At 36.6% G+C, this 21,055-nt stretch overlaps 1 protein-coding gene across 10 annotated transcripts in view; it reads right to left on the bottom strand.

Moving 5' to 3' along the window:
• Window positions 1–21,055, bottom strand: part of rapgef6 (Rap guanine nucleotide exchange factor (GEF) 6) — a 110,609-nt gene that overhangs the window by 10,918 nt on the left and 78,636 nt on the right. For 8 of the 10 annotated variants that reach the window (XM_089124028.1, XM_089124022.1, XM_089124029.1 and 5 more), the window contains 8 exons: window positions 19,735–19,975; window positions 15,784–16,164; window positions 14,518–14,729; window positions 14,042–14,165; window positions 11,485–11,508; window positions 6,229–6,446; window positions 3,755–3,934; window positions 2,488–2,589 (listed from right to left, as the gene is read on the bottom strand). In XM_089124028.1, coding sequence (XP_088980154.1) covers window positions 2,488–2,589; window positions 3,755–3,934; window positions 6,229–6,446; window positions 11,485–11,508; window positions 14,042–14,165; window positions 14,518–14,729; window positions 15,784–16,164; window positions 19,735–19,975 — 1,482 coding nt within the window. The remainder of the gene's footprint in view (window positions 1–2,487; window positions 2,590–3,754; window positions 3,935–6,228; window positions 6,447–11,484; window positions 11,509–14,041; window positions 14,166–14,517; window positions 14,730–15,783; window positions 16,165–19,734; window positions 19,976–21,055) is intronic. The other 2 variants (XM_089124025.1, XM_089124026.1) reach the window with 1 other exon arrangement.

The raw sequence follows: 21,055 nt of genomic DNA, 5'->3' as shown, positions 1-21,055 counted from the left end.
CTTGCCACAAAGAACCGGCAAAAGTAATGATTATGCATGAAACATTTGAATTGTTTATTAATAAACTAGTGTTTTCTGTCAGTGTCAGCAACAAAGATAAAGTTGATGATGCTTACTCGCCATCTTCGCAGTGAACGCGCATAGAGAAACGCATACTTCGAATTAGCCTATACATACGCAGAGAGTTGCCAATTTATTTTAGTTTTTAATTGTTTTGTTTAAAAGTAGATATTTAAAGCATTCTGTAGCTTAGTTCTCAGGCCTGTGTGAGGCAAGCATCGCGGTGTTTCGGTTCATATTATGAGACGCGGTCCGGTTCACCTGCGCGCCTCTGTGTCCTGATTATATTGTCTGATATTTACTTCTAATGTATTAATCCAGTCAATTTGTCGATGAAACATTTATTAAAATGAAGATACAATTTATATGAAACGAAATTTACAAGCTTTCTACAAAACAAAACTTAATAAGTGGTCAAAATCATGTCTGAAGCACTCCAAATATTTTCCGATATTGGGCAGCTTTTGAATTTTGATCCTATCTTACTCATCTCATGCGGTTCCCTTTTCATAGCCTACTCAACATAGATGAAATAATAAAAATAAGTAATGTAATATTATTAAAAACAAATGTGAAATGTTTATTTTTTTTTGTTGTTTTTTTTTTAACTTATATTTAAGCGTCATGCTGCTCCGCTTTGCTCACATGTTATGTAGCCTGTGTGTGTGTGTGCATGTGCTGGAGGGGTGCCCATCCCTTTTTTGAATATCGTTATCATATATTGATCATTTTTAATAATTCGTTTTTTCATGCATATGTTGAAATTGGTATTAATAATTTGTTTTTTTTTCATGCATATGTTGAAATTGGTACTATTTGTTTGAGGTTTATTTCGATTTATAGCGTTTTGGAAAAAAATAAAATTAACTTTTAAATTATCATTAACAATATTGTTGTTTGATTTAATAATTATTGTTCAAAATGTTCAGACTGAACCAATAAAACATTTAAACAGGATAATTTGAATATTCACAAAATGTGTGGGTCTAGGTAAAAAATGTAGTTTTCCTGAAAACTATTGAAATGGATTTATAGCGTTTTGGAAAAGAGCTCTTCATATGTATTACAGTTCATTTTCAACTTTAAAGTGTCAAGTTTCTTTCATTCGGGATTTTCCAGTTTTTCTTCTAAATGAAAATCAGTTCTGCTGTTCTTTTTAATTCTATTTACAAACCCCCCACACCCACAATAATAACATCAATAACTGTAATTTGTTGAAAGCTATTTTAGAAAGCACATAGTTTTAGAATATAGTTATTATAGTTAATTATAGTTCGTTATTTCAGCTTCAGGTTCTAAAGGGTTAAAAAAATCATTATATACACTACCGGTCAAAAGTTTTAGATCGGTAAGATTTTTTATGTTTTTAAAAGAAGTCTCTTCTGCTCACCAAGGCTGCAATTATTTGATAAAAAAACAAACAAAAAAAAAAACAAAACAGTAATATTGTGAAATATTATTACAGTTTAAAACAGCGGTTTTCTATGTGAATACATAGTGTTATTTATTCCTGTGATCAAAGCTGAATTTACAGCATCATTACTCCAGTCTTCAGTGTCACGTGATCCTACAGAAATTATTATAATATGATGTTCAAGAAACATTTATGATTATTATCCACGTTGAAAACAGTTTTTTACATTTTTATTTCAGGATTCTTTGATGAATAGAAAGTTCAAAAGAACAGAATTGATCTGAAATGGAAAGCTTTTGTAACATTAATCACTAACTTACCATTTAAAAGTTTGGGGTCAGTAAGAATTTATTTTTTATTTTTTGGGGGAAAGAAATTAGAAAATACTTTTATTCATCAAGGATGAGTTAAATTGATCAAAAGTGACAGTAAAGACATTTATAATGTTAGAAAAGATTATATTTTAAATAAATGCTGTTCTTTTGAACTTTCTACTCATCATAGAATTTTGGGGGAAAAAAATGGGAAAAACTGTTTTCAACATTGAAAATAATAATTGATGTTTTTTGAGCATAAAATCAGGATATTCGAATGATTTCTGAAGGATCATGTGACACTGAAAACTGATGTGTAATCAGCAACAATAATGATGTTGAAAATTCAGCTGTCAAATTACATTTTAAAATATATTAAAATAGAAAACAGTCATTTTAAATTGTCATAATATTTCACAATATTACTGTGTCATTTTTTTTTCTTCATCAAATAAAGCAGCCTTGGTGAGCAGAAGAGACTTCATTTAAAAACATCAAAAATCTTAGTGTAGTGTATATAATGATTTTCCTTGCTTGTCTGGCTATGCTACTCTTTGTAAGTTGAGCAGCTCGTGTGTTGTGTTTGCCTCTTCACGATGACTAGCTCTGCTGTATTCCTCAGCTGTAAGGCGTCTGCTAAATGACTAAATTTCATTCTCATTTTCGTTCTGTTCTACCGTGACTGAGATGGGTTCGTACCTTTGCGAGGAGATCCCTGAGGCGAGCCGGTGGGACTGGAGTGCAGGGACGAGGAGGTGGACGGGTCTTCGGCTCTCTTCTGCGTCTGAGGCGAGCTGGGACCTGAAGGAAGGAAGGAAACTTGATTCATATAGCACCGATCACAGATAAACAATAAAACACAGCTTAAACAAAACAGAAAGCTTGTCTACATAAAAGATGACAAGATGTCACTAACGTACGACTGTCTCACCAAACCAGACGCTTCTTCTAAAAGGAAGGCTAGGTAAAATAAGTCAATATTATCCACGTGACCCTGACCACAAATGTAACCCTGACCACCAGTCACATGTCTCACGGGTGTTTCTGTGGCAATATACAACACACTGTATGGGTCAAAATGATAGATTTTTCTTTTATGCCAAAAATCTTTAGGATATTAAAGGGATACTCCACTTTTTTTTTTTGAAATAGGCTCATTTTACCACTCCCCCAGAGTTAAACAGTTTAATTAACAGTAATAACAGTAATAAATTCAGAATTAACCGTAATAAATTCAGCCGATTTTCTGATTTTTCGAAGGATATCAGTAACCAGACAGTTTCTGGTCTCATTTACTTCCATAGTATATATTTTTTTCCTACTATGGAAGTCAATGAGACCAGTATGGTTACAGATATTCTTCTAAATATCAGAAAATCGGCTGAATTTATTAGAAAATGGTAAAACTCAGTATCCCTTTAGTGAAGATCATGTTCCATGAAGATATTTTGTACATTTCCTACCGTAAATATATCAAAAATGTATTTTTGTGAATGGATGCGGCACAATCGCCAACATAAATGCACAAATTTACAGGAGATTTTCTCAATGTTTCGATTATTTTCTGATTCCACATTTCCAATAGTTGTATCTCGACCAGATATGGTCCTCTCCTAACCAACCATACTGTACATCAACAGAAAGCTTGTTTATTCAGTTTCAGATCATACATCTATGATCTGAGAGCTAAAATAAAAAAAAAACATCTACTCTGGTTTTGTGGTTCAGGGACACATATGTAAAATGATGGAATTGTGTATGAGGACCCAAAATAAAAATATATATATTTGATCTTGAATTTTCAGATATTTGGACTGGAAACAAGACAACACTACTAAGTGCGAGAAGCATTTTGTGCAGTGCAGATGATTCTTATGATAAAACAAGTGTAAAATGATGGCATGTGTGTGAGGAGCCCAATAACTCGTGGTGATGCTGGAGTTCAGAGGCGAGACGGGTCACGTACTGAAGGCGGCGCTCAGGTCTTTAGCGAGGCTCTTCTTGCGCAGCGGGTACAGGCTAACGGGAGGAACCTGCAGCACCTGAGACACGCGGCTCTGAGGCCTGGAGGACGACACACCCGAGCGCAGCGACACCGGAGACATGTCCGGCTTAGCGGACCGCCGCTCGTTCAGGTTTTTCGACACTGCGGGAACACACACACACACACACACTGAGTTTGAGTGACAGATCATCATGGTGTTCTATAATTTTAACAAACGCAACTTTTGATTTTAATAATATATTTGTAAATATTGAAATAAACAATAAATGCTGTAGAAATATAGTTCAGGTTAACTAATGAAGAGATAAACCTTATTGTAAAGTGTTAAACTTGGATGGAAGTGACATTAGTTCTTCCTAAACACTAGGCCAGGGTAAACTCTCCACAGTCTGAGATGAACTAAAAGGACCAGATCGGTTCAAATAAGACATTATCATCAGTGATCACTAACATGAACATAACTAGAGCTCCTGAGCTCCTACTACCAGGAAATCAAGTGAACTTTTCAATATCACATCTGGCGCTTTCCCTTCCGCCCACCAGATGGCAGTGTCTAGCCGTGTGACATCTCGAGCAGCAGGAACAGGAACTGGGGCTTTCACGCCGGAGGAACCTTTAACTGTTGCTGATTTATGGACTGAAAAGCATTACATAACTTGTTCGCTCAATGTTTCACAGTCTCTCCTAGTTTCCTGGTTATCTATCATTTTAGGGGCTTTCACGCCGGAGGAACCGTTTCATAGTTCCTGCAACTATTGGCGGAAGTTTGTGGATATTAGTTTGCAATCTATTTTAGTATCTCCTCTCTCAAACTGTAGAAAATGTGGTTAAAGGGATAGTTCACTTTGAAATTAATTTGTTATGTGTCTTTGTTTCCACAGTAGTTTCAATTTTGATATTTTTAGGTCAAAGCGTTCTTGTCTGTCAGTTATATAATGGAGGTCTATGGTCACCACCTCAAAGAGCATGCACAGAGAAGTCCAGATTAAACATGATTTAATGACTCGTAAACGTAAGTACACATTGATGGCCTTAGACACGAAACGAGCGGTTTGTGTGAGAAAACTAACAGTGTTTATATCGTTTTTACCTCTTGTAAACACAGTCACGTCCAACTGATCTGAGGGCGTGGGCGCTTCGGTTTGCACCATAAATCCTGTTTGTTTTCTCACACAAACCACTCATTTCGTGTCTTAGGCCATCAATGTGTACTTACATTTACGAGTCATTAAATCATGTTTAATTTGGACTTCTCTGTGCATGCTCTTTGAGGTGGTGACCATAGACCTCCATTATATGACTGATAGACAACAACGGTTTGACCTAAAAATTTCAAAATTGAAACTGTGGAAACAAAGACACCTACATCTTGGATGCCCTTGAGGTAAGATAAAACATCCCAAACATTAATTTCAAAGTGAACTATCCATTTAAGACCCAGTCATGCTTGGAAAAAAAAAACGTCACTGTGAAACCGGTATTATTTAGAAAGATACAGTGTTACAAATGTTTGCCGCTCATTTGCACAACAACAGTGTTTGGAGGCTCGAGAACGCAAACCTTTTTAAAAACGTTATCATGAACTTTAAAGTTTTGTTTTAATCACACTTTAGATTCTTTTTGTGTGAAACTTAATGAGCCGTCTTAACCCGGCTCTGGACGAAGAGATGGTGATATCTCACCGCCATTCTCCTGGTTCAGTCAGTCTGCTTCTACATCAAAGCCTTTTAACGTCTATTTATTTTCAGGATATGAATTGTTGATATCAAGAATTGATTTCTTACTAGTAGAAATATAATTTTTGATAAGAATTGATATCCTGATTTCAATTGTAACTAGTTGATATCAACAATTGAATTGCTACTAGTACATTTTCGATATCTGAAAATGTATTTCTGATATCAATAATATTTCAGGTATCTTTCTTACTAGTAACAATCACATTCATGATATCAGAAATGAACACTGTCACTAGTAGCATTTCAATTGTTGATACTAAGAATAGACATTTCAACTGGTGACAATTGAATTATTGATATCAGGAATTCACATTTTTACTAGTAACAATAATTGTTGATATCAAAAGTTATATTTCTACTCGTAAGAAATCAACAATTGGTTTTGAATGCCAGCCTATGGTGACATTTCACTAGTGAAAATACAATTAGATATCAACAATTACACTTTTTACTAGTTGCAATTCAATTGTTGATATCAAGAATTATCATTTTAACTAGTGAAAATGTAAATGTTGATTTAAAGAATTAGCATTGTTACTAGTGGAAATGTTATTCCTGACATCAAAAATGTTCATTGTTACTAGGAGAAATCTAATTCCTGATATCAATTATTATCATTTTAACTAGTGGAAATGTGATTCCTGCTATCAGAAATGGCCCCATTGTCCTGCGTGAGGAGTGAGTGAGGAGACGCACGTGTGCTGTAGGCCGGTTCGCACTGCAGAGACAGCATGTGGAGCTTGTCCTCGTCCTCCTCCACCTCCAGGTGTGCCAGATACTGCTTCACCCGCCGGGACATCTGCGCGTCCTCGTACAGCTTCCTGGCGTTGAGCAGAGAGCTGCGCCGCACACGCTTCTTGTGGCCCGCCGTCACCTCCAGCAGGTTGGAGTTAGTGCTGGCCTGACTCAGAGACCTGAGGGAGAGCGAGACACAGCGTCACTGCCACTCCACCGACAACATCGAAGTCTCCTTCATTTAGACTATAGAGTTTCACAGCAGCTTTACAGCGATAACTATGGAAGCTTGTTTCCGCCACAGAATGAAACATAAAAAAGGTAATTGCGACTTTTTATCTCACAATTTTTTTTTTTTTTTATCTCACAATTTTTTATCTCCACAGACGCACGGCGGTAAACTAGGGAATGAACTTGCGCTCCCGGGGCGGATCGGCGCAAAAAGGAGGCGTGTTTCAGCGCAAACATTCCCTGGTGCTGTTTTACACTTCCAGAAAACGATTGCGCCACTGACCAGAAAACACCTGGTCTAAAGACAGTGGCGCGTTGTTCATGATGCTATTTTAAGCGCGCATGCTTACCCATAATGTAGCGGATGCACAATGCGCATACACTGATTATCACATCAACACACATGCAGCAGTTTTTAATTTTGAAAATCATACATTATAACAAGGAAAAATAGTAACACATGAGGGAAATCATTGTGGTTTACATGAAGATGAAAAAAAACTAATTACCCAATTTTTTTAAGGCTAATTACTGAAGGATCAGACCTGTTTGCCCAATAGTGGCGAGACACATACGTATATAATGTTTAACCGAATGTTCCCCCATCCCCATACACGTCACTTCTGTCTTTCACTGTCCTGACGAGAGCGTCGGTCTCCTCGGCTGTGAACGCTCCTGGTGCACGCCTGGTAAACCCGCCGTTATAATAACAATCCGTCATGCAACATGCGCACCTGATCTTAAAGGGTATGTTGGATGGCGCTCGGCTTGGTTTATTTCACGTTACGCCCAAACCACACCTATGAATAATGAAGCTACTTCAGACCAACCCCTTTTAGATTTGCGCCAGGCGCAAGAGGCATTTATCCCGCCGGGGAAATAGCAACAGCGCCGCGACCCGCCCACAAAGTTACATGCGCTTTGACACTTGCGTTTCAGATCGTTAAAATAGGGCCCATAAAGTCAGAATTGCATGATATAAAGTCAGAATTGTGAGATATAAAGTCAGAATTGTGGGATATAAAGTCAGAATTGTGTGATATAAAGTCAGAATTGTGTGATATAAAGTCAGAATTGTGAGATATAAAGTCAGAATTGAGAGATATAAAGTCAGAATTGATATAAAGTCAGAATTGTGAGATATAAAGTCAGAATTGTGAGATATAAAGTCAGAATTGTGAGATATAAAGTCAGAATTGTGGGATATAAAGTCAGAATTGTGAGATATAAAGTCAGAATTGTGTGATATAAAGTCAGAATTGTGAGATATAAAGTCAGAATTGAGAGATATAAAGTCAGAATTGATATAAAGTCAGAATTGTGAGATATAAAGTCAGAATTGTGAGATATAAAGTCAGAATTGCGAGATATAAAGTCAGAATTGTGAGATATAAAGTCAGAATTGTGAGATATAAAGTCAGAATTGCATGATATAAAGTCAGAATTGCGTGATATAAAGTCAGAATTGTGAGATATAAAGTCAGAATTGCATGATATAAAGTCAGAATTGAGAGATATAAAGTCAGAATTGATATAAAGTCAGAATTACGAGATATAAAGTCAGAATTGTGAGATATAAAGTCAGAATTGCGAGATATAAAGTCAGAATTGTGAGATATAAAGTCAGAATTGTGAGATATAAAGTCAGAATTGCATGATATAAAGTCAGAATTGCGTGATAAAAAGTCACAATTGCGAGTTATAAACTCAGAATTGCGAGATATAAACTATTCTGAGGGGGGCAAAAAGTATTTTTTTTCCCTTAGAATTGGCCTGATAACTCACAATTGCAAGTTCATATCTCACAATTCTGAGAAAAGATGTCCGAATTTCGAGATTTAAACTCGCAATTATGTCTTATAAAGTCAAAATTGTGAGATAAAAAGTCAGAATTGTGAGATAAAAAATGTCATGTGTGTGCCCTTCACCTTTTTTCCCCAGAATTATATCTCACAATTCTGACTTTATATCACGCAATTCTGACTTTATATCTCACAATTCTGACTTTATATCACGCAATTCTGACTTTATATCTCACAATTCTGACTTTATATCTCACAATTCTGACTTTATATCTCACAATTCTGACTTTATATCTCGCAATTCTGACTTTATATCACGCAATTCTGACTTTATATCACGCAATTCTGACTTTATATCTCGCAATTCTGACTTTATATCTCACAATTCTGACTTTATATCTCGCAATTCTGACTTTATATCTCACAATTCTGACTTTATATCTCACAATTCTGACTTTATATCTCACAATTCTGACTTTATATCACGCAATTCTGACTTTATATCTCGCAATTCTGACTTTATATCTCTCAATTCTGACTTTATATCTCGCAATTCTAACTTTATATCTCACAATTCTGACTTTATAACTCACAATTCTGACTTTATATCACGCAATTCTGACTTTATATCTCGCAATTCTGACTTTATATCTCTCAATTCTGACTTTATATCTCGCAATTCTGACTTTATATCTCTCAATTCTGACTTTATATCTCACAATTCTGACTTTATATCTCACAATTCTGACTTTATATCTCACAATTCTGACTTTATATCTCACAATTCTGACTTTATATCTCGCAATTCTGACTTTATATCTCACAATTCTGACTTTATAACTCACAATTCTGACTTTATATCACGCAATTCTGACTTTATATCTCGCAATTCTGACTTTATATCTCTCAATTCTGACTTTATATCTCACAATTCTGACTTTATATCTCGCAATTCTGACTTTATATCTCACAATTCTGACTTTATATCTCGCAATTCTGACTTTATATCTCACAATTCTGACTTTATAACTCACAATTCTGACTTTATATCACGCAATTCTGACTTTATATCTCGCAATTCTGACTTTATATCTCTCAATTCTGACTTTATATCTCTCAATTCTGACTTTATATCTCGCAATTCTGACTTTATATCTCACAATTCTGACTTTATATCTCGCAATTCTGACTTTATATCTCACAATTCTGACTTTATATCTCACAATTCTGACTTTATATCTCACAATTCTGACTTTATATCTCGCAATTCTGACTTTATATCTCACAATTCTGACTTTATAACTCACAATTCTGACTTTATATCTCGCAATTCTAACTTTATATCTTGCAATTCTGACTTTATAACTCGCAATTCTGACTTTATATCTCACAATTCTGACTTTATATCTCACAATTCTGACTTTATATCTCGCAATTCTGACTTTATATCTCGCAATTCTGACTTTATATCTCGCAATTCTTACTTTATATCACGCAATTCTGACTTTATATCACGCAATTCTTACTTTATATCACGCAATTCTGACTTTATATCACGCAATTCTGACTTTATATCTCGCAATTCTGACTTTATATCTCGCAATTCTGACTTTATATCTCGCAATTCTGACTTTATATCTCACAATTCTGACTTTATATCTCACAATTCTGACTTTATATCTCGCAATTCTGACTTTATATCTCGCAATTCTGACTTTATATCTCGCAATTCTGACTTTATATCTCGCAATTCTGACTTCAAATAAAAAGTCGCAATTATTATTATTTTTTTTTTATTCAGTGGCGGAAACAAGCTTCCATAGATAACAGGAGATTACAGTAACAGAGAGTGTTTAGGCTTTACAGCGGCTCTAGAATAAAGTTTTTGTCCAGATAAAGTTAGTTTAGATTGATTCACTTCTGTTGTAAAGATCATTAGTTATTAACTTAGGGGCCGCTAACACGACACCGCTCAACAGAAAACCATTAAAGGGATAGTTCACCCCATAATGTAATCTCTGTCAGTAATAACTCTCCCTCATGTTGTTCAACCCCGTAAGACTTTTGTTCATCTTCGGGACACAAATTAAGGTATTTCTGATTAAATCTGAGAGTTGTCTCACTCCTCCATAGGCTTCTGTGGGATCGAAACTTCCCGGCCCAGAAAAGTTATTAAAGACATCATTAAAATAGTCCGAGTGACTACAGCGGCTCAACCTTGAGATTATAAAAAAAACAACAAAAAAAACGTTATTATCTCCGTGTAAACTTAAAAAACTGAGTCTGTGAGAGCGATACATGCGTATTACTCGTTTAGTCTATAGATATGCGCGTGTGAATATGTATGTGCGCATGCGTGTAGTCCTTCTTTACAAATTGACCTCAACAAATAACCTGAATCTACAAAAGTGTCATGCTTTCACAGATAAATGAGACTTGATGCATTTCTTCTGGCCTTGCAAATGTGAACAATGGAAACTCATTTTTGTGAATCTTGTTTTTCAATTCCTGAAACAGTTTTATGTTTGGAGAAGTACTACCATTTAAAGGTTTGGGGTAAGAAATTGATACTTTTATTGATCAAAAGTGATGTCTACTGTAATGTCCATTTCAAATAAATGCTGTTCTTTTGAACCTTCTATTCATCAAAGAATCCTGAAAGTAAAATGTATCACGGTTTCGAACATTGATAATAATCATAAATGTTTATTGAGCATCAGATCCTCATATTACAGTGATCTCTGAAGGATCATGTGACACTGAAGACTGCAGTAATGATGCTTTGGTCACAGGAATAAATTACACTTTACTGTATATTCACACAGAAAACAGTGGATCTACAATATTTCACTGTTTTTACTGTATTTCTGATCAAATAGCCTTGATGACTTTCTTTCAGGAAAAGTTTTGGAAGTATGTGATGTCATGAAACTTCTATTTGTGAAAGTAGCTTCCATTCCTTTGTAAATATGAAACGTTAAACATAAACCTCATTTATCTGGCAGTCTGAGCAAACGGCCATGCAACGCATTCAGCTCCATTAATGCCACAACAAAGAGAATAAACAGATGAAAACAGACGAGCATGATGGGTTACATGAAGAAGAAGGGTTCAGAGGATGAGGAGTGAAGGAAGAGTTGGTGTGTCCAGTGAACGGTCAGGACATGCAGGACAGCACACTTACCCTAAACTCTTCCAGCGCTTCTTTCTGTGAGCAAAGCCCATGAGAGGCAGAAGACAGGAGAAGAGAAACACACACTCAGACAGACAGAAAACACCACCAGCACCACAGACAGAGAGATCACCTGATGTACCGCCATCACACATTGATGTATGGAAGCTTGTCAGAATTCAGAGATATTAAGTCAGAATTGTGTGAAATAAAGTCGCAATTGTGTGTTGTACAGTCAAAATTGTGAGATATAAACTATTCTGAGGGGGAAAAAGTCTTTTTTTTCCCCCTTAGAATTGGCCTGATAACTCACAATTGCAATTAACTGAGAAAAGATGTCAAAATTGCAAGATGTATACGCAATTGTGAGAAAAAAAAGTCCGAATTGTGAGATAAAATGTCTCAATTCTGTCTTTTTTTCTCACAAATGCGACTTTTTCTCAGAATTGCGAATTTATATCTCGCAATTGCGACTTTTTCTCAGAATTGCCACTTTATAGCTCACAAATGCGACTTTTTCTTAGAATTGCGAATTTATATCTCGCAATTGCGACTTTTTGTCAGAATTGCAACTTTATTTCTCAGAATTGCGACTATATATCTCTGCAATTGCAACTTTTTCTCAGAATTGCGACTATATATCTCTGCAATTGCAACTTTTTCTCAGAATTGCGACTTTATTTCTCAGAATTACGACTTTATTTTTCAGAATTGCGACTTTTTCTTGCAATTGTGACGTTTTTCTCAGAATTGCGACTTTATTTCTCAGAATTGTGACTTTATTTTTCAGAATTGCGACTTTTTCTCGCAATTGCAAGTTTTCTCAGAATTGCCACTTTATATCTCACAAATGAGACTTTTTCTCAGAATTGCGAATTTATATCTCGCAATTGCGACTTTTTGTCAGAATTGCAACTTTATTTCTCAGAATTGCGACTATATATCTCGCAATTGCGAATTTTTCTCAGAATTGCGACTTTATATCTTGCAATTGCGACGTTTTCTCAGAATTGCCACTATATATCTCACAAATGTGACTTTTTCACAGAATTGCGAATTTATATCTCGCAATTGCGACTTTCTCAAAATTGCGACTTTATTTCTCAGAATTGTGACTTTATTTTTCAGAATTGCGACTTTATATCTCATTAATGCGACTTTTTCTCAAAATTGCGAATTTATATCTCGCAATTGCGACTTTTTCTCAGAATTGCGACTTTATAGCTCACAAATGCGACTTTCTCAGAATTGCGACTATATTTCTCAGAATTGCGACTTTATTTCTCAGAATTGCGACTTTATATCTCGCAATTGTGACTTTTTCTCAGAATTGCGACTTTATATCTCACAAATACGACTTTTTCTCAGAATTGTGACTTTATTTCTCAGAATTGCGACTTTATATCTCGCAATTGTGAGATAAAAAGTCACAATTATTTTTTTGTTTTTTTATTCAGTGGCAGAAACAAGCTTCCACACTGATAGAGCTCCGCCCACTCATTGGACTTTTAATCGGCGTCAGTAACTGATTGCTGGAATAATCAGTTCCCAGGAAAAACCCATACCGATAGTTTTTAAATAAATACATTCTGAAATAAAACTATCACTAACCGTGCTTCCATTTACCCATAAAAATTATGCAGATTGAAAATATGCCCAATGGAAACATTTCACAATGCAAAAACTCCCATATAAAATATATACAATTTTTTGCATGAGGTGATTTTTCAGGCGGTTCGAAAAAGGAATATTTTGCAAAACTGCAATGGAAACGGTTTTTGCACATTTACAGTCATGTGACGTAGATGGAGAGCTGTGATTGGACAGAAGACGAGACAGACTTATTAAAAAACAAAATAATTACGGGAATACTGGATTCTAAATCTCAAAGAAATACCTCATCTAGAGTCTTATCTAGACAGACCATCACTCATTTTATAAAAAAATGTAACATTTATATACTTTTAACCACTAATGCTGGTCTTGCACTAGCTGTGATGCGACACACATCACGTGATCAGGGTGAAAGATCACGCGTGTTCTGGTTTATACATGTAGAATAGGGTAAAAAACTCAATCTCATTTTCTCCTCCAACTTCAAAATCGTCCGACATCGTTGTTTTAACTTTAATAAATTCTTTTTTTTTTTTTTAAACACAATTTGACTTGTCTTTGCAAGTTCGATTTGTAAACACTAAGTCGGTTCTTCAGCCTGTTTTGCTGAAGTGTGTTTTCTGTAATTGCTAATGCTCTTTTTACACACACACTGAGCAACATGAAGCATTGCTTGGTCACTGGTTGAGCTAAACTGGTATTATCTAATTGTGTAGTTCAATTGAACAGATATTCAACATAATTCATGTGTGAGAGTCCAACAGAAGGACGGACAAAACCAGTCAAATATCCACTGAGTTCTGCTCATGTTTATCACCATTTTCATAACTACAGCCAATAATGTGAGAAATGTTGAAGGAGTCTGAATACATTTGGGTTTTATTTTTCACAATAAGTGCTGGAATAAGTTTTGATTTCCAGTGGACGTTTAGTGTGTGTGTTAGTGTGTGTTCACCTCTGTCTGAACATGAGTGCCGGGTCCATGTTGGCTGATGTCATGCGCACAACGTTTCGGATCTCCTTGGCGATCATTCGCAACTTTTCGAAATTGACGAGACCATCAACACTCGAGTCGTTCCCTGAGCAAGACGAGAGACGATGGACAGTTCAAGACCCAGACACGTGAAACCCACTACTAATGTTTACAGGCTATTTAAATAATATCATATTTTCAAAATAAAAGTCTTCAAATTGAAAAAAGAATCAGCACAAATCTGCTCAATTACATTTATTTGCTCAAAAGTAATGAACAAAACAAGAGTTAAAATGTACGAGAATGAAACAAATTGGATGTATTGATGATAATATGATGATGTATAAACACATTTTTCAATCAAATTGACCAGGCCATCAACATTGGAGTCGTTACCGGAGCAAGGTAAGAGTTGATGGCCATGCTAACAGGCTTGTGTGTGACCTTGAGCCACTGACCTTCGTGCAGGAAAGTGAGGTCCTTCTTGACCACAGGGAACAGGGGGATGATGGGAGGCTGCACGCTCTGGCTGCTGAGGATGTTGCGGTATTTGGCCATGTTTCGTGACGGGTCGAAGATGTCCTGCAGATCGCGGAAGAGCTTCTCGTACTTGCTGGGTAGTTTCTCCCACGTGCTCCGCAACCGAGCCACTGAGGCCAGATTAAGACCACTGAAGAGCACAGAAAACACAGCGCATGAGCATCCGCCGCCCCGCTCACACACACTCACACACACTCGCACACCGAGTGCAGAATATGCACGATCTTTAACCTCTTCAGTGAATAAACATGAACATGCACAATGGTTGTCATTCAAGAATGCTTGGGATATAGATGGAAGATTGGTCTTGTTTTAGAGAAGACATTTGGCAGATTTTTGTAGAAGTTGAAAGTGAAACAGAATAAAGTTATAGACTTTATGAAAATGTAAAAATGAAATTATTCATATTTTAAATAAAATAATTTTTTTTCAAAACCTTCTGGACTCTAAAACTGCAAGAAAATCAAAGGCAAAACTCTGAACAAGTTGTGTTTCAAATTTTAGGTTGATATCTCAAAAGATGAGCTTTCAGTAAAAGTGTGTGTGTGTGTGCAGTACCGAACGCTTCCACTAGGGCACACCCAGACTCCATTACTGCACATAGATGACGCCGCCAGTGATATGAACCATTATTTCCACAATTTTCATACAATTTATGAAGTAGGCATCCTATTCATACATAGTAAGGGAAGTATACTAAAACACACACTGCACCTTTAATATAAAGTGAGACCTTAAAGGTTTAGGTCATCCAAAATTGAAAATGATGTCATTAATGACTCTCGCTCATGTCGACCCACAGTTTAAGATATTTTAGATTTAGTCCGAGAGCTTTCTGTCCCTCCATTGAACATGTGTGTACGGTGTACTGTCCTTGTCCAGAAAGCAAATAAAGACATCATCAAAGTAGTCATGTGACATCAGTGGGTTAGTTACAATGTGTTGAAGCCTCGAAAATACATTTTGGTCCAAAAATAACAAACACTACGACTTTATTCAGCATTGTGTTGTTTTCCGGTTCTGGTGTGATCCGCGTTCAGTTCAGACGCACACACGTTCAATGGATCTAAAATATCATTAATGACATCATTTTCATTTTTGGGTGAACTAACCCTTTAATTTCTTATAATCATTGAGAAACTGAACGCTGGAGAACTGACGGGCCGAGCGAAAGGCGGACTCACCTGATGATGGCAAACATGGAGTTGAAGTTCTTGCACTCGCGGCAGTGCAGGGCGATCTTGATGAAGTGCTTGATGGTCTTCATGCGCTTGAGCGCGTTGGCCTCGCGGAGGATCTCAGTGGCCACCCAGAACGTCTCCTGGTTGATGATGTCTTCGAACTGCTTCAGATGTTGGCCACCGCCCGGGTCCAGCTTGAACAGGTCGTCCACGTACTCGGTGGACTCGATGTTCCTGAACAGGCCGAAGTCCCTCATGGAGAGCTGAGCCGCCACCTCCACGGTGCTGAGCTGAAGCAGCCCGATCTGACTCTCCCGCAGCAGGTCCTGCGCGTCTTCATCCGAGCACAGCGTCTCCGTCTCCATGTTGTTCTTCAGGTAGTACCTGAGCAAACACACCAATCACGGGATTACTGGATAGCAGGCGTGTAACAATACCCTCATGTAAATGCATGTGCTTGGTAATACTCTAAGAGGCGTAGAACTAATTTATCAATGCATAGCTTTGCTAACCCCGCAGAGTACTTTTATGATGGACAGATGCACTTTTATGATGGACAGATGCACTTTTATGATGATAGATGCACTTTTATCATGGATAGATGCACTTTTATGATGGACAGATGCACTTTAATGATGGATAGATGCACTTTTATGATGGACAGATGCACTTTAATGATGGATAGATGCACTTTTATGATGGACAGATGCACTTTTATGATGGATAGATGCACTTTTATGATGGATAGATGCACTTTTATGATGGATAGATGCACTTTTATGATGGACAGATGCACTTTAATGATGGATAGATGCACTTTTATGATGGATAGATGCACTTTTATAATGGACAGATGCACTTTTATGATGGATAGATGCACTTTTATGATGGACAGATGCACTTTTATCATGGATAGATGAACTTTTATGATGGACAGATGCACTTTTATAATGGACAGATGCACTTTAATGATGGACAGATGCACTTTAATGATGGACAGATGCACTTTAATGATGACAGATGCACTTTTATGATGGATAGATGCACTTTAATGATGGACAGATGCACTTTTATGATGGACAGATGCGCTTTAATGATGGACAGATGCACTTTTATGATGGATAGATGCACTTTAATGATGGATAGATGCATTTTTATGATGGACAGATGCACTTTAATGATGGACAGATGCATTTTTATGATGGACAGATGCGCTTTAATGATGGACAGATGCACTTTAATGATGGATAGATGCACTTTTATGATGGATAGATGCACTTTAATGATGGACAGATGCACTTTTATGATGGATAGATGCACTTTAATGATGGATAGATGCATTTTTATGATGGACAGATGCACTTTAATGATGGACAGATGCATTTTTATGATGGACAGATGCGCTTTAATGATGGACAGATGCACTTTAATGATGGATAGATGCACTTTTATGATGGATAGATGCACTTTTATGATGGATAGATGCACTTTTATAATGGATAGATGCACTTTTATGATGGACAGATGCACTTTTATCATGGATAGATGCACTTTTATCATGGATAGATGCACTTTTATGATGGACAGATGCACTTTTATCATGGATAGATGCACTTTAATGATGGATAGATGCACTTTTATGATGGATAGATGCACTTTTATCATGGATAGATGCACTTTAATGATGGACAGATGCACTTTTATGATGGATAGATGCACTTTTATGATGGACAGATGCACTTTTATGATGGCTAGATGCACTTTTATGATGGATAGATGCACTTTTATCATGGATAGATGCACTTTAATGATGGACAGATGCACTTTTATGATGGATAGATGCACTTTTATGATGGACAGATGCACTTTTATGATGGATAGATGCACTTTAATGATGGACAGATGCACTTTAATGATGGACAGATGAACTTTTATGATGGATAGATGCACTTTTATGATGATAGATGCACTTTTATCATGGATAGATGCACTTTTATGATGGACAGATGCACTTTAATGATGGATAGATGCACTTTTATGATGGACAGATGCACTTTAATGATGGATAGATGCACTTTTATGATGGACAGATGCACTTTTATGATGGATAGATGCACTTTTATGATGGATAGATGCACTTTTATGATGGATAGATGCACTTTTATGATGGACAGATGCACTTTAATGATGGATAGATGCACTTTTATGATGGATAGATGCACTTTTATAATGGACAGATGCACTTTTATGATGGATAGATGCACTTTTATGATGGACAGATGCACTTTTATCATGGATAGATGAACTTTTATGATGGACAGATGCACTTTTATAATGGACAGATGCACTTTAATGATGGACAGATGCACTTTAATGATGGACCGATGCACTTTAATGATGACAGATGCACTTTTATGATGGATAGATGCACTTTAATGATGGACAGATGCACTTTTATGATGGACAGATGCGCTTTAATGATGGACAGATGCACTTTTATGATGGATAGATGCACTTTAATGATGGATAGATGCATTTTTATGATGGACAGATGCACTTTAATGATGGACAGATGCATTTTTATGATGGACAGATGCGCTTTAATGATGGACAGATGCACTTTAATGATGGATAGATGCACTTTTATGATGGATAGATGCACTTTTATAATGGATAGATGCACTTTTATGATGGATAGATGCACTTTTATAATGGATAGATGCACTTTTATGATGGATAGATGCACTTTTATCATGGATAGATGCACTTTTATCATGGATAGATGCACTTTTATGATGGACAGATGCACTTTTATCATGGATAGATGCACTTTAATGATGGATAGATGCACTTTTATGATGGATAGATGCACTTTTATCATGGATAGATGCACTTTAATGATGGATAGATGCACTTTAATGATGGACAGATGCACTTTTATGATGGATAGATGCACTTTTATGATGGACAGATGCACTTTTATGATGGCTAGATGCACTTTTATGATGCATAGATGCACTTTTATCATGGATAGATGCACTTTAATGATGGACAGATGCACTTTTATGATGGATAGATGCACTTTTATGATGGACAGATGCACTTTTATGATGGATAGATGCACTTTAATGATGGACAGATGCACTTTAATGATGGACAGATGAACTTTTATGATGGATAGATGCACTTTTATGATGGACAGATGCACTTTTATGATGGATAGATGCACAGATGCACTTTAATGATGGATTGATGCACTTTTATAATGGATAGATGCACTTTTATCATGGATAGATGCACTTTTATGATGAATAGATGCACTTTTATGATGGACTGATGCACTTTTATGATGGATAGATGCACTTTAATGATGGACAGATGCACTTTAATGATGGACAGATGAACTTTTATGATGGATAGATGCACTTTTATGATGGACAGATGCACTTTTATGATGGATAGATGCACTTTTATGATGGATAGATGCACTTTTATGATGGATAGATGCACTTTTATGATGGACAGATGCACTTTTATGATGGATAGATGCACTTTAATGATGGACAGATGCACTTTAATGATGGACAGATGAACTTTTATGATGGATAGATGCACTTTTATGATGGACAGATGCACTTTTATGATGGATAGATGCACAGATGCACTTTAATGATGGATTGATGCACTTTTATAATGGATAGATGCACTTTTATCATGGATAGATGCACTTTTATGATGAATAGATGCGCTTTGATGGACTTTAAAACAGAAACAACCATTCACTGCCATTATAAATCTCAGAAGAGCCAGGACATTTTTTAATATCACTCCAATTGTATTCGTCTGAAAGAAGAACATCATATACACCTCAGATGACTTGAGGATGAGAAAGTCATGGGCTAATTTTCATTTTTGTGTGAACTATCGCTTTAATGGTGTTGGTTCTGTTCTTACCTGCCGTTGAGTTGTATGCGGTCTGCTAGTTTTGAGAGCTGGTCCGGCAGTCGGCGCTGTTTAATGACCCCTTCAGGACTAACAGAGACCTCACACAGCGAGTACGTCTCCGAAGCTGCGATGAGGCCGAACTCGCTCACTACATGCGAGACGACGTCTTTGGCTGTGGTGTCTTTACTGATGATGATATAGCAGCTCTGCTGGTCCGCCTTGAACACGCGGATCACCTGATCGGGAATGTCTGTAACCCACAAGAGGAAGGAGATGCGGTTAAACACACAACCGGTGAAAGCATTCGAAATAAAGGCCAATGGTGAGATGTTTGGCACAGATTTGGAAAACAAGGCAATGGCTCAAACCCTATTCGGTAACACTTTACTTGAAGGGGGTGCATAAGACTGACAAGACACCTTCATAACCATGACATGGTTTTATTTACATTTATGACAACTGTCATTAAGTGTCATTCACTCAATTATGACATTTTTAATGCAAATATGACATTGTTTGAGATGTCTTTGCTATGATAATTTGACATAAACAAATACATCATAACCTGTCAGTGTCTTTGTCATGACAACTTGACATTACTAAGACAACCCAACCTATCATAAACATGACATAGCAGATGAGTTGAGTTGAGGTCAAGACACTGACAGGTTATGATGTATTGGTTTATGTCAAGTTATCATAACTAAGACATCTCAAACAATGTCATATTTGCATTAAAAATGTCATAATTGAGCGAATGACACTTAATGACAGTTGTCATAAACATGCATAAACCCTCCTTCATGTGTCCTGTCATTGTTATGAAGGTGTCATGTCAGTCTTAGGCACACCCCTTCAAGTAAAGTGTTACCCACAATTCCATCATCCAGATGATTCAAATCTCTTTCAGATTTCATTAACATCTTCACTTGTGTTTCGAAGATGAACGAAAGTCCTACAGTACGGGTGTGGAACACAATCCACCTTAACGACGGCGTTTCCGCATGCTTTTTGACGTCGAGCGTAAATCATTTCATGCCACAAACTCACGACCACATGCAGTGCTGGGGAAAGATACTCTGAAAAGTAATGCATTACAATATTGTGTTACTCACTTAAAAAGTAACTAACTGCGTTACTTAGTTACTTTACTTTTGTGTTTCTGTTTCTCACCTGGGCTGGGCTTATTTCTTTTTTTTATAATAAAAAAAGTTATATTTTTGGGCCCTTTCAGACCAAAACTTTAATAATAAGGCTGAAGGAAATGCTAATTCACATGTGTCCAGTAGAGGGCGCCGCTCAAACAAACCTGCCTTTCTGGATCACAGAA

The sequence above is a fragment of the Pimephales promelas genome, chromosome 19 (genome assembly GCF_988280905.1).
Source record: "Pimephales promelas chromosome 19, fPimPro1.hap1.1, whole genome shotgun sequence".
NCBI classification, from domain to species: domain Eukaryota; kingdom Metazoa; phylum Chordata; class Actinopteri; order Cypriniformes; family Leuciscidae; genus Pimephales; species Pimephales promelas.
This window is presented reverse-complemented; position numbering and strand designations above follow the sequence as displayed.